This window comes from Abrus precatorius, unplaced genomic scaffold (genome assembly GCF_003935025.1).
Source record: "Abrus precatorius isolate BTA unplaced genomic scaffold, Abrus_2018 Scaffold4, whole genome shotgun sequence".
Classification (NCBI taxonomy): Eukaryota; Viridiplantae; Streptophyta; class Magnoliopsida; order Fabales; family Fabaceae; genus Abrus; species Abrus precatorius.
Window position 1 is genome coordinate 11,044,586 of NW_020874384.1, and position 15,321 is coordinate 11,059,906.

At 27.0% G+C, this 15,321-nt stretch overlaps 1 protein-coding gene across 3 annotated transcripts; it reads left to right on the forward strand.

Moving 5' to 3' along the window:
* The first annotated feature begins 6,690 nt into the window (after window positions 1-6,690).
* Window positions 6,691-12,681, forward strand: LOC113864512 (potassium channel KAT3-like). Of its 3 annotated transcripts, XM_027498313.1 has the most exons (11): window positions 6,691-6,909; window positions 7,005-7,220; window positions 7,476-7,631; window positions 7,720-7,777; window positions 8,099-8,416; window positions 10,299-10,538; window positions 10,718-10,816; window positions 10,908-10,940; window positions 11,314-11,499; window positions 11,629-12,244; window positions 12,423-12,681. In XM_027498313.1, exons 1-11 carry the CDS (start codon window positions 6,731-6,733, stop codon window positions 12,554-12,556), a joined length of 2,235 nt encoding a protein of 744 aa, XP_027354114.1. In that variant the 5' UTR covers window positions 6,691-6,730; the 3' UTR covers window positions 12,557-12,681. The 3 variants fall into 3 exon arrangements, with proteins under 3 accessions (XP_027354114.1, XP_027354115.1, XP_027354116.1); XM_027498314.1 differs by lacking the exon at window positions 10,908-10,940; XM_027498315.1 differs by lacking the exons at window positions 10,718-10,816; window positions 10,908-10,940 and having other exon boundaries at window positions 10,299-10,493.
* The last annotated feature ends 2,640 nt before the right edge of the window (window positions 12,682-15,321 follow it).

Here is a 15,321-nt window from a genome sequence, read left to right on the forward strand (position 1 = left end):
TTTGAGTCAATGAATTAACAATAAATTAAAAAATATATACAAGTAAGATAGTCATAAATCTAAATCATCAAATAGTATTTTAGATAAATAAATTACTCAAACATAAAATCTCAATCACTCTCCACACTCTTAAATTAGACTCATACCTAACTATTAATAGTAATATTTGAATACTAGAACGATAGACGACGTCGTAACTTCTCTTTCTTGTGTATCCCAATCCCGCCTTTCTTCCCTGATCTTGTTACCCGTTTCAAGAATTCTCAAACTCCTATTATTACCTAGGAACAAAGATAGGATAGGATTTTATAAATTACTAAATATAAAATTAAGAAAGTAAATGTAATAATTTTAAGATAAGATCTAAAAGTATAAAAAAAATTAATGGGAGAAAATATTATTTTAAACATAATACATTATTTAAAAAATTGCCAAACTATAGAAACACATTTATAATTAAAATTATTTTTGTATTTTATTCAAAGATAGGGGATCTCACTGTGTAGAAAATATTATTCTGGATCTTACCAATTAAATTTAAAAATTTATATTCTTATTCTAATTATCTTAAAAATTAAAATTTAATGTAATCAGAATAAAAATAATGATTGAAGAGACATGGTTCAACAATTAAAAAATACAAAAAATTATATTTTTCGTTAAACTACACATTATTCACTTTATAGACAATGATAAACTAAAAAATATTATCGAAACTTGCTTAAGTCAAATATTATGCTTAAGTAAAAGAATTACCACTTAAGCGAAATAAGTTTAGTGAGTCATTGTTTTATGTGATTTTTATTTAAGTTAGAGAAAAATAACTTAAGAAAAAATTGAAGAAATTATGCAATGCAGAAGGACTACTCTAACATTTAATAATTTATTAATATAAAAATTTATTTTTACAATGAATTAAAACTTTAAAAATAAATATAAAAATTTTAATTCTAAAAATTATTAACTTATACGTACATTCAAAGAAAAAATTTATAAATTTTTATTAAAAAATTAAATAATATATATAAAAATTAGTATTATTGAGTTAAGTTAAAGATATGAACCTATTTATATTTTTTAAAGTATATTTAATAATTTAAAATTAATTACTCATTTATAAGTTACTTACTTTGTTAACTCATATTAATTTAAACTTAACTTAGAAAGGTGATTATAAGCATTGCTCAACCTTGCTTTTTAGCCTTAACTATTTGTTCGGATGTTGAATAAATAAAACATAATTAATAACCATATTGAACGGGGCCTTAATTAACTATATGTTCTTATGTTAAATGGATGCAAAGTTTTCTACAGTACTTTTTTTCTTTTCTTGTTCCAAAGCATCAATTAAACCCTCCTAAAGATCAGAAGTTTGTGCATTTGCTTTCGTACATGGGAGGGGGACTGTATTCTACTTTAATTGTACTCTTGTTCTTTATTCTTTAATGTATGTGAAATTTTGGTATCCAAATTTTAAATGCTTATATTGATTTTTTTTTCAAATTTTCAAATGTTTAAATTCAATATTTGAAAAAATTAAATTTTTTATTATGTTTATTTTATAGTTTTACTTAATATATATATATATATATATATTCTTTTACTTATTTGTCTAAATTAATAAAATATTATATTTTTATTAATTATGGAAGAAAACTTTAGAGTAAAAAACTTAATTTAAACATTTGACATTTGAAAAATTAAAAAAACTAAATATGAGAAATTAAAATTAAAGAGACCAAAGTATACATACATTAAAGCATATGAACCAAAAGTACAATTAAACCAAATTTTTTGAGTATCTTAATGTCAATGTAAGGTTATGATATCAACCATTAATTATCTTTGAGATACTTTCTCTTATTATAAATATATAAAATAACTACTGATAAATTTTTTATTTGTAACAAGTAAAGACTTCATTTTTAAATGTACTGTTTATCTATACTTTTATTTTTTTTATAAATTTTGTGTGAATAAGATACTTACTTATTATTTTTATAAATAAGTATAGTCATTCACTAATTTAATGCTACAAAGAGTTCTCAAATATAGTATAAATTTATGATTTGTTATTAATTGGATAAATGAACTATTTATTTTTTATAAATAAGATGGGATAAAATATTTGTTGAAGAATTAATAAATATTAATTAACAGTTAGGATGAAAGTGCATTAAAAATTACAATAAAAGTATATTAATGAACTGGTAAGTTTGGCAGATAGCACCCTGGAAGAGACAAGAGCAAAAGCTGTGAATGGTTGGTAGAGTTTATTCTAATAAACGAATTGTCTTTGGGGCCAACATTTTACCTGTGCAGTGCAAGTAGGATTCAATGTTCTTCATTGCTCTGATTCAGACCATCTCCATCTCTTCATGCTCAACAAACAACACCTTTAATTTCAAAGAAACTTCAACCTTTCTATTTTATGCCACCTTTTTTATTTCTAAACATGGAGTTACCTTTTCACTAAACAAAATTATATCCAAACCAAATAACGAAATGAAATGATCTTAAATTTCATGAACACAGTGGACGTTCTGAATACAAGCCAAGTATTTTGAACTAGTGTACTTGGGAGATTCGCTTAACGATAACAAAGATTGACAAGAATAAAGATGAAAAATCCCAATAACACACTAATCTTGACCATAAAATAATTATAAAATACTTGTCCACTATGGCTCACAATACTGATTCGATGAGCAATATGGTTATCATGAACCAATCATCATAAGTGGGCCACAACGAATTCAAGGTCGGTGAGAATCGGCAGCTTCACATGTCAACCAATTCGAATAGGATCCACGACCCCAAAAAGAGTTTGATTGCACAAGTGTAGTAATTTCTATTCATCCATGTGCCTCGCCACAATGAATTCATATCTATTTTCATGATAAAACTTTGCATTTTTCTATCAAAATATAATCACTAAAAAGACCTTTTTGTTGCCTAAAACCTTATGCGTTTATTAAGAACTCTCTACATCGTAAATTTTATTAATAGATAATAGCCGGACATAGTAATATTTCACATGAATACACATAATAACATCAACAAAAATATCATATTTAGACATGCCACGATTCTCTCCAACAAGTTGAAAGTGAAAAGTAGGACTTTAGATTCACTGATCTTCAACACACATTCACAGTGTGCGAGCAACATTTCTTGAATGCGAGTGCAAACGTTTGTAGTTCTTGAATGATAGAGGCAGAATCGTTCTTGGAGATAATTAGACCAACCTATGCCAACAAGTACGAGGAAACCATTGAAACTAAAAAGGTTTGAGGAAAAAGAGATAATTGAATTAATTTTAAATTAATAACTTATATGTTTTTTTCATAAATAAAGTTAAGGTGAATTGAGTAAATTATATTATATTTAATTCTAAAAATTGTTTGGAGAATATTTCAAGAATCTAAATAATAACTGATCAATTATAAAAAAAATTAAAAATATAAATTATATAATTTTTTATAACTTCTACTAGAATAATTAAAAAAATAATATATAACATCAATATTATTTAATGAAATATTTTATCGTATCATATCAAAATTTAAATTGTTATATTATAAACAATTATACTATGAAATAATTTTAACAATTTTATGCAATAATTAGTAATTATTCTGTATTTTAAATATTAGTCAGTGCAAATTAAATATTTTCATATACTTTTTTATAATAATTTTTGCAAAAATTATTCAAGAATGGTTATAAAATTATTCTAAACGATTTATATGTGTTATTTATTTAAAATTTTAAGCAACATTTAATAATCGTAGTATATTAATTTTAAGAATGATTTTAATCTACTGTTTATAAAATTTATAAATTTTATATTACTAGAGTAAATGATTAAAAATTGTTGTCTGTTATAGTTTTATACATCAGTTTATTTGTCATTAGAAATAACAATGTTGCAAATAAATACATAGAGAGAAATTTGATGATTTGGTTGATAAGTGTTAAACAAAAGTTAATTCAATTGATTTATTTTGTAAATCATTTTTAATAAAAAATGAGAATTTGAGGTTTATAGATGAAAGAATATTATTAAAAAGAACTAACGAATTTACTTATTTTTTAAAATAACTTAAATAATTAAAAATAAAAAATATACATAATTAAAATTAAAGGAAAAATATAATTGTATTACTAAGTCTTAACTATATTCAAAAAGTAAAAATATATTTTGAATTTATGTTTTATTGTTCAACTTTCTTATTTGTTACAATTTAAATAAGTATTAGTGTAGTATTTTTTTAATATAATTTGACATTGATTTGAAGTTGTGTTATTTATATAATACATGATTTAAGATCAATTGCTTAACAACCTAGAAGTTGAGGGCATAACTTCCTAAGTGATAGTTGAATAATAATTTAATGTATTTAATAGGTACATGTATATTAAGTGTAAAACTATTATTATATTATAAATCAATGTGTAATACAATAAATGACAACGATTTTAAAATTGCACCTTTTCATCCCAAATAAAGAGTCTATATTTTATCTATAATTCATAGGCAATAATTTATAAGTGTAACACTTGATAATCATATCATATGCAACAATTTTTTTTTTATTTGGTTTAGTCGATATGACTTGAGTCACGTACTTAGAAATAATGAGTAAGTTTATTACTAAAAAAATATACAAAAATTCAAATGTAATTTAACAAAATGTTTCATTAATATATCCAAGGACAATAATTTTTATATGTAATTCATAGCTATTAAATGTAACAATTTAATTTTTAGTCAATCGTAAATCGTTTACTTAAAAAATATAACAGTGTTTAAATGTATTTTTTTTATTAATTAAATGTAATTTTATAATATTGCTGAAACAATTAAGTATCTTTGTATTCCTTAGTAATTAGAGACAACAAATTTTCAATTGTAATACTTAATAATCAAAAGGAATGATCTGTAAGAATGTCATAAACGGCGATGAAGGTGAAGAAATTGTTGTAAAAAAGTAAAGACAATAATTATGTTATTGTAACCTACAATTTATAGGTATGGTATTAGAACCTAAAGTTTGTAAATATCAATTTTTTAAAAATATTAATCTTATAGCTTATATTTAAAATTCTTCAAATTTTATCTTATTTTCACTAAATTTCTAAATCTAAACTCTTAAAATTATTCCATGTTTTAAATTCTTCGTAAATTTCAAAATTTTTAGATAGAAAATAATAATAATTTCAACATTAAAACTAAATTTACTCAATTTTTAAAATAAAAAATTAAAACTATATACAATTTAAATTAAAAAAATAAGAATATATTTAAGGCCATATATGTTATTCCCGTGAAGTGGGTTGATAAAAATATGAACTAGTTGGTGAATGAACCTAACATGGCTTGTGGGGACTCGATCCCATTGATTTCTTTACCACGAATAAAATGAGAATAAACTTGTACGCATTTGGTCCTCTCGTGAGGATTCAAGGCAACACACACTTCAGCTTTATTGTCACGCAAGAGGTTCAGAGATTAACTAAGGACCATTCAAACCTATTTCATCAAATAAAACAATCACCCACAACACAGTACCTCACACGTAACTTGTTTCATAGCTTCATTTTTCTGCTCCTGCATAGCATTTTGCTCCCACATTTTGGTTCGTTGTCTTCCAAGATATTCAATTGCAGAAAAAATAGAAAAAACGGAATGGAACAAATGCTAATCTTTGTTCTTAGATTCATCGCCCTACTATTTATAAAGAATAACAGTAACGCATGAAATGTGCCGAAACAAGAGTTAACAATAAAATAATAGAAAAACAAAAAGAAATATGATAGATGATATCTAATAAATTTTATTATTAAATTTATAACATAAATCATTGTTTAAAAACTATTAACTAATTAAATTGGGTATCTAAGTGTAGTTTTAGCATATGGGGAGTAACTATATTTCTCATTATGCGAACAAACAACATTCTGTGTTCAAGAATATGACTAAAACAGAAAAATAGAAAAGGAAAGAAATGATAATTCAAAATTTATTTAATTTATTAAAATTTAATTTAATAAATATAAAAAATATAATTTTTTTTTTCACATTTATGTTATATTTTTTATGTCAAGTCTCCATTAAATATTAGATATGATAAAGGCTTATCCTATCTGTTATGATTTTATATAAAATTTGGGCATTATTTATAGAGCGTAAGCCCATGTGTAAGGAAATAGCTTAGTCTTAACAGAAGCTTGGCAAATTCTACTGTATCAGGTTGAATCAAAGGAGAAAATCATGGCTTTTACATAATCATAGCTTAGTTTGCAAGTACTGCTAAAATAGTAATTATTATTTGGATAAAGATCTTATTTTTTATGACTAAACACAATTCAAACACGGAATTATCTGCAACATTTCAGAAAGATATCTATCTGCTATATCATTTTCCCTCCTCTCTCCCATTTTGTCATCCCTTTATTTGTCCATACAAGATGGAACATTTCACCCCCACATTTTTTTTTTCACTCTCTTTTCTATCTTTCTTTTCAAACAAACTTGTTTACGTATTCCTTTATACTATGTCACAGGCATCTCAGCAAAAAGGCAAGGAAAAAGGGGTCAAAATTCTGAAACCAACGCGCCTATGTCAAAGGAGCCTCACTATAAATATGGTCATTTACAGGGGCCTTTCAACCCCATGAGAACTTAACTACTACTGCTAAAAGCCTTTAGAGTCAAAACTCAAAAATGTCATTTTCCTGTGGCAAAAAATTTTTCAAGAGGTTCTGTGTGGATGAATTCCAAATGGGAAGTCTTCCGTATAGCAGTTTTTTGTCTAATGATCTATTGCCATCCCTTGGAGCCAGAATCAACCAAGAAACAAGACTAAGAAGATACATAATTTCCCCTTTCAATCCACGTTATAGGTGATGATGCCTCTTCAACCACATCACAATCCAATATATCTCTCAATGATATTATGGTTGTTTCTTCTCATATGTGCATGCTATTATTATTGCAGGGCTTGGGAGATGCTACTAATTGTTCTAGTTGTTTACTCTGCATGGATTTGCCCATTTGAATTTGCCTTTCTGCCTTACAAGCAAGACACACTATTCATCATAGACAACATTGTAAATGCCTTCTTTGCCATTGACATCATGCTTACATTCTTTGTTGCATACCTTGATAGCCATTCTTACCTTCTTGTTGATGATCCCAAGAAAATTGCAGTCAGGTATGTATCTACCTACACATAATTTGTTGTCATTCTTATATGTCTGCTGTGATTCTTATTCAAATAATTTTTATTTAAAATAACCATATTGTTATTTATTAATCAAAGAAATATTTTTGATAAAATTTAATTAAATAAAAGTGATAGCTGCACATTTGAATGATGATAGACACTCAAGCTTGACACTTTGTTCCATTAAGACTATAATGAATCACAAAATCTTTGTTTAGTGACATAGCTCCAGAAAACTTACAGGTACATATCAACCTGGTTTATCTTTGATGTCTGTTCAACTGCACCTTTCCAATCCATTAGCCTCCTCTTCACGGATCACAGTAGTGAGATTGGCTTCAAAATTCTTAACATGCTTCGGTTATGGCGCCTGAGACGAGTCAGTTCTCTGTTTGCAAGGTCCAACATCATATCATATACTCAACCTTAATGGTTTTCAAACACTTTCAAACTGAAAGTGCTTACTAGCTCCTCTCATTTCCTTCAGACTTGAGAAGGACATTCGCTTCAATTACTTCTGGACTAGGTGCTCAAAGCTCATTGCTGTAAGCCAATAAAGCCTATATTTTTTGGTTTATGTTATGCTGCATCATTCATTGCAGTGAATCCGAGAGAATACGTTTTGACATCATTCAATTACTTGGATACAGTACTTTTAATGTTTTTAATCCAAATTAGAAACCAATGCGTACCTTTGACATAAATCTGTATCATATTACTTAGTAAGGTGAAATTGTAATTTTAATTGGAGAATAACATCACAAACACAAAAAGTAGTACTATATCTAAGGTTTGTTTCTTTTTAATAAAAAATCATTTTAACCATTTAGAATTGAGATGCCATGCCACTTCTGATCAAATTTCAGGTAACCTTGTTTGCTGTGCACTGTGCTGGATGCTTCAACTATCTGATAGCAGATAGGTACCCAGATTCAAAAAGGACTTGGATTGGTTCTGTGTACCCAAATTTCAAAGAAATGAGTCTATGGGAAAGATATGTGACAGCCATATATTGGTCCATTGTCACACTTACTACCACTGGGTATGGGGATTTGCATGCAGAAAACACAAGAGAGATGTTGTTTGATATCTTCTACATGCTGTTCAACCTGGGATTAACATCATACATCATTGGAAACATGACAAACTTGGTAGTCCATTGGACAAGCCGCACCAGAAATTTTGTATGTGCTCTCAAACTTATTCTTCTTATACTATCACTTATTTGCCAAGAGTTCAGATATTTCAAGCTATAGAATTAGAATAAATCCCGAGTCTCAATCATCATTACCACTAATTGTTAACTATTATTTTTAATTTCAAGCACTAGAATTCGAATTAATCCCAACTCTTTATCATCTTACACTTGACTATTATTTTTAAAAAAGTTGAAAAGCCTTTGAAATACCCATTAAAGAAACAAAACTAAAATTACAATTTAATAAAAAAAAGAAGAAAGTAATACATTTATTTACTTCTTAAAAATAATTATTGAATACTCCTTAATCTGTCCTACTCGAGAACTCTTAAATAATAGGCTTATTTTTAGCTTCAAACTACGCTTATGTTTCAATGTATTGTAATATTGCTTGTGGCCGTCCAAAAACTTTTGAGTATTAAGAGAGGTTAAAAATAATACGAAAATAGAAACATAATTAATAATACAATAATAGAAGAAATAAAAATATGTGCTAGAAAAATTATTGAAAGATGAATTCAATATTTTTTTTACATATTTCCGAATATTTTTTTTCAAATTTGATGATTATTTTCTCCTTATTTTCTGTAAAAATAAAACAAAATTCTTAAGAAAAAAAAGAGATTATTATTTTACGTTTATCTCATTTATAGAAATAGTTTAACTTTTATAAAATTTTTATTTTAATAATTATTTTATGTTATTTATTAAAAATTTATTTCAATCTGTTTGATGATTAAATTTCTATCATAAATTTTTATATGATAAAAATTTAATTAATATTATTTTAATTAAGTTTTTATGTAAATATATCCGTAAATTCTTTAAATTCCAATTAAAGTATCTTATGATTCAAACAGTTAGGGAAGTTTAAGAGTAAATTAAACATGTGTAACACGATTCAATTTGAGAAAAATAAAGAGTTAGTTCAAATTTTCAGATAAATCAGATTATTCATTATCTTTTATTTCAATCTGACTGAACAAATCTACTCATATATATTTAACATATAATAAAAAAGTAATTTTTTATATAAACCAACTATTTGACCAAATTTAATTTATTCTTAATCGAGTTAATTTAATTAATATCATAGGTTCGTACTTAATTAAAATCGTGTTAATTCAATTTAAAATTATTTATTTTGATTGATTTGATTCGGGTTTTCTTTTTTGTTACACTTATCCGACAACACGGCTATAAATGTGAAAATTAAAACAATTAATTTGTCGTGTAGTGATTGGAAACTTCTTTGAAACTATGATGCAAAGGTGTTAAAAGGTTTTAAAGTAGAAAAAGTTTTTGGAGAGGGGACACGTGGCGCATAGCCACACACCATACGCACCGACGTGGGTCCTCTGCTGCATCTTTCCTTCGCTTTTATAATTTGTTGTTCCAAAAAATCTAAGCAGTCTATAATTAATACTTTCTTTTATGATGAAAAACAAAAACAAATTGAATTGGGTTTGATGTCCTTAAAAATTTTATTAATTCGATTTAAACTAATTCAATTACACTTCGGTTGTTGCATTTCATAAGATTATCAGGTTATTTTATTAGGGAAGTTATTTTAAAAAAAATATCAAAATAACATTCAAAAACAGAGAAAATTTTTCATTATACGTATATTTACATATGCTTAAATTTATAAAAGTATTAATAAAAATAGAAAATAAAAGAAATGTATAAGCTAGTCCAGGTTAGTTCATGTTTTGGCATTAGAAGGTGTATAATCTAATATTCAAGATGTTAAATAAAGAAATATGTAATCCACATGATTTCAGGAATTTTAGCTTATTCTAAGCCTCCTTAGCACAATGATTCAGTAGTATAACAGATTAAAAGAATTTTTGGCTTTGGTGGCACAGAGAGATACAGTCAGAGAAGCTTCAGAATTTGCATCAAGAAATCAGCTGCCCCATCACATCCAGGATCAAATGTTGTCACACTTATGTTTGAGGTTCAAAACAGAAGGGTTGAAGCAGCAAGAAACACTAAATGGCATGCCAAAGGCAATTCGTGCAAGCATTGCTCACCATCTATTCTTTCAAGTTGTGCAAAGGGTCTACCTCTTCCAAGGAGTCTCACATGACTTTCTTTTCCAGCTGGTAACACTTCACATGTCCCTATTATCCCTTCTTTCTTCATTCTTCTTCACCTACAAGGGAAAGTAATCTATTAGTTACTTATCTAAAATGTAAAACTAAATATATATCTATGACACTTTTTAATACATTCTTTACTCCTCAGTATATAAAGTCTAATGGAAGTGACTTTGTAACAATAGGTTATAGAGATGGAAGCTGAGTATTTCCCACCCAAGGAAGATGTTATACTACAAAATGAGTCTCCTACCGACCTATATATACTGGTTTCAGGGGCAGTGGTGAGTGAGCTAAAGCATGACTAATCAAGTAAGCTTTTAAAGATTGCCCACTAATTGAAAAAAATTGCTTTCAATTGATTAAATGTGGCAGGATCTCATCCGCTCTGTTGATGGCCATGATCAAGTATGTATATATGTCATAGCATTCAAACATTGCATTTATGAATTCTTTTGTTTAAACTCCCAATTTAGCACTTAGATTGTAAGCATCGATTATCTTTGTTTCTAACTTTTATATACCCATATTTAGTCTCCAACTTTGCAAAAAAGTAATTTATTTTGGTCTTTAATGTTGGTAAAATATGACATGGAAAAGGACTGAATTGAATGACTTTGACAAAATCAAAAATTAAATGAAGTTTAGAAAATGACTAAACTAAGCAATGCTTACAATCTTAGAGACTAATCTGGGAGTGTACTTATTTTGTTGTCTTTATATTTATAGTACACAATGAAACAACAGAATATAACTTACTAGCCTGATTTCAACAATCCAGGTTCTGAAGCATTCTACTGCAGGAGATACACTTGGAGAAATTGGAGTTTTATACTGTAGACCACAACCTTTCACTGTTCGGACCACCGAGCTTTCTCAAATTTTAAGACTCAGCAGAACTTCATTGATGAATGCCATACATGCAAATCCAAAAGCAGCACAAATTATAATGAAAAATCTTTTAATGGTAATAAGGATATTAGACACCCTTTGAACCAAGGAAAATTTTGTGTTAACTTTATTTTCATATATCACATATCTCCCCACCCACTTCAACAATATTAACTATTTGACAATTTGATAACTGTATTGACAGAGCTTAAAGGGTTATCAAGGATTGGATTTTTCGTATCCACCTATAGACCCTGAATTGGATCTTCACCAAATTCATGATTGGGACAACACAGGAGGAAGCTCTTCTGATGGATTTACAAATAGTTCATACGAGGAAGCCAGATTGCATAACATGATTCCTGAAGATGGAAAAAGAGATCTTTATGCTACTGCTCACATAGGTCATCCTAACATGGAAGCAAATGAAAAGAACTTAAACCCCATAAGATGGAAACAGAAACCTCTAGTAGAGCAGCAACAAAACCAGAGCATTTCTGACCTTGCAATGAATCATGAAAATAGAAAGACACTAGATGAACATATAATAGAGTTTGTGGAGCCACAAATCCTTAACCATACTAAGAATGACCCAACTAGAGAAAAAGATGTTCTTAGAACTGTCAACCACCCTTTAGGAAAACCATTCACAAACTCCTATTCAAGCAACTCCAATTATAGAACTGATAGAGAAGCACAAGTATTATTCAAAAAGAGAGTTACCATCCACTTTCTAAGCAAACACAGACCTTCCTTACAGGATCAGCATGGGAAGTTGATTATTTTACCTGATTCATTAGAAGATCTGCTCAAAATTGCTGGTAAGCATTGATTCATTAAACAACATGAAAAGGAGAAAAATAATTAGGATGCTAAAATTTTAGTAAAAGTAACAGAAAAGGAAAAATCTATATTTCTGGATCAAATACTATTTTTTAAACACGACAGTATACACTTCTCTTGTTTTCACATTCTGACTTTGAACTTGTGAAATTGCAGGAGAAAAGTTTGGAGGCTCCAAGCCTACAAAAGTAATTAATACTGAGAATGCGGAGATAGATGATATTAGTGTCATTCGAGATGGTGATCATCTATTTTTTCTTTCAAGTGACAGTGAAAATTTAAGTTCATAATCTTATCAATGATAGTCACAGTGTGGATATGAAGCTAGGTTGTAATCTTCAGGAAGATGATGATGATAATAATAATAAAAACCAAAAAACAAAAAAGCACTGACAGATTACATAAAGTGTTAACCGTCGATGGAGGTAGTAATATTCTCTTCCTTTATTGCAAAAATACTGAAAATTTGTGTTCATGATTTTATCTAATCCAATATAACTGTATCCTTTAGGATGTAATAATAATATGATCGTATATTAAAAATATTGTAGAAACATAAAATTCAATTAAAAAAGCTGCTCTGCTCTTTGTTATATCGTTACAATTACCGCCAAAGTTTTCTCTTATTAGGTGAGATTGATCTACAAAATAAGTGATGTCACTATATTTTATATCACAAAACATTTTTTTATAAAAACAAAAATGGTATATGGATCAAGGTAATTATCAAATCATTTCCATATACTTACGTAAAAGTTGTTATGTTAAATTTCAAACTGAAAGTGACCTTTAGGGCAGAACAATGTTACACCAAACGGGCACACATCAAAACAAAAAATCCAATTTGCTGGTCCAAATTTGTGTATGGGGTGTTGGTTCTATAGAGCATGCAAAATTCAGCTGTAGCAGCATTTTGTCTAGAAAGGCTAATCCCAAGGTTTAAACTCTGATTCTTAGTAGTTATTAGTTAATAGGGAGATCACTTAAGATTTGTCACTTTATGCCGTGTAAAATCTCAGAAACCGATGCTCGTCTCTTCTAACAATGGGTCGTTCGATATGTTCACATATGGAGACCCTTATATCCTACCTGTATTCAACAAGTATGTGATCTTTACTGTTTTCATTCTTTGGCCTTGTTTTTTCTCAGCTTCTTTTCGGGCACTAGGTCACAGGTAAGGAGCTGAGTTTCTATTCATGGAAGGTAATAAATTAATTTTGATAGATGATACCTATTTCATTTGGATTTTACATTAGCTAGTTTCTATTCTTCCCATGTGAAATGCCAAAATAGTCATGAATTCTGTGCATTCCCATCATCTTTTCTCTAACAGGATTGTTTTCTTTCTATCTTTACTTGTAAGTGTGTAAACTAAAACAGTATTGAACAGGCTTTCTCATTTAAACACTCTCAAGCAGGGTTGTCTAGCTTTACTTGTGTACTAAAACCCAATACAATAATTTTCTTATACTTTATATTTTTAATAAATTTTTATTGATAATTGAAAGTATTATAAAAATAGTGTATTAAAAAATGTGTTCTTAATATTCTTCAAAGTTGTAAATTAAATATAAACAAATTCTAACAACAAACTTTTTAATACATGGTAATTGGTCCAGTTTTTTAAAGAGCAAAAAAGCTTACCTCATAAATTAATCACATTTTAATATTATTTTAACTTTTTTAAAATTAGAATACTTACCAAAAAAATATATTTAAAAAATATGTGTTACTAAACTTCTTTATTAAAATATACCAATCAGATCAACTTAGATTATCTACGCAAATGGTTGCAAATGTCTTTTTGGTTCCAGGAATGAAGGAAATCTAAGGGCAGGTGACATGATTATATGAGAGTGTATGAGTGATGGTTAAATTATAAACGTGTGAGGACAGAAGTTTTGAATTTCTCTAATGTTTAAAAGTTTGTAGGAAAGAAAATTGTTTAAAAAGTATGAAAAGAGAGACGAAGAAAGGAGGAATGAGAATTAATACAAAACTCTTTAAATCAGGAGAATTTAAAAATATAAGATTATGAGTGTTTATAAATTTTCTCTTTCATTTAAATTTTTTAAATAAGGATAATAATTTTATAAATCGTCTCTTTTTCTTTAAAAATTAACTCTCAAATAAAGTCTTAATATATGAATAAAACTTAACTTAATTTAGAGATAAATTATTCTTTTTAAGATTTTTCAATATTATTTATTTTAGTCTTTAATTATATTAAAAACTATGTTAATATTTAATTTTATATAATTTAATAAAAATTATTAAAATTATTTTAATTATGTTAATATTCTATTTCTCTTTACTATTATAAATTGGTAGCTTTTGAATAGAAGTTAATGTCGAAACACCATGTTGTGTACATCTTTTATGAAGAGAACATAAAAAATATTTAATTATTTTTTAATATGGTAAAATATTTTTGTAAAGAATTTGTAATTATGTGATTTTTTTTCTTTAAAATTAATATTTATTTTTTTTATATTTAGCTTCACTAAGTTGTAAAATCTAATTTTATTATATCAAAATTATTTTATCTTTTTAAAATTTTAATTTACACTCATACTACAGTTGTTGATATTAACAAATTTAACAAAGTAGAAAAATAAATATAAAATTATTTGTCTCTTATCAATGTTGTCCCAACTACGGGTGACAATCCATTTAATTTATTCATGCAAAAATCTAACAAAATCATCCAATCATAAAAATAAAAATTAATAGATGGATTGAATTGAATCACTATGTATTATTGGATGGATAATAAATCGTCCATAACATTTTGTAATCTGTTAGTTTAAGAAATCTAAAATTTGTTACTCTTTAAGGGACGAGTCATAGACTCTATTTAAATATGCATGGACATTAAAAATTATTTTATAATTATTTTATAAAAATATAATATAATATATATTTTTTATCACAAAAATATAACATATTTTAAATGAATGGGTTGGAATCCATTCATAAAAAATATTTTATGAATGTTATAGGAATGCTACGTGCAACAATACCGATTGCTTATATTGCAACATAGAATAGGGTT

What these genes read in the sequence shown, in the direction of transcription:
- LOC113864512 (XM_027498313.1), top strand. Translation starts at nt 6,731, where the DNA reads ATGTCATTTTCCTGTGGCAAAAAATTTTTCAAGAGGTTCTGTGTGGAT. An exon ending in CCTTTCAATCCACGTTATAG is followed by an intron (nt 6,910 to 7,004) that starts GTGATGATGCCT and finishes TTATTATTGCAG; the next exon opens with GGCTTGGGAGATGCTACTAA. An exon ending in CCCAAGAAAATTGCAGTCAG is followed by an intron (nt 7,221 to 7,475) that starts GTATGTATCTAC and finishes GAAAACTTACAG; the next exon opens with GTACATATCAACCTGGTTTA.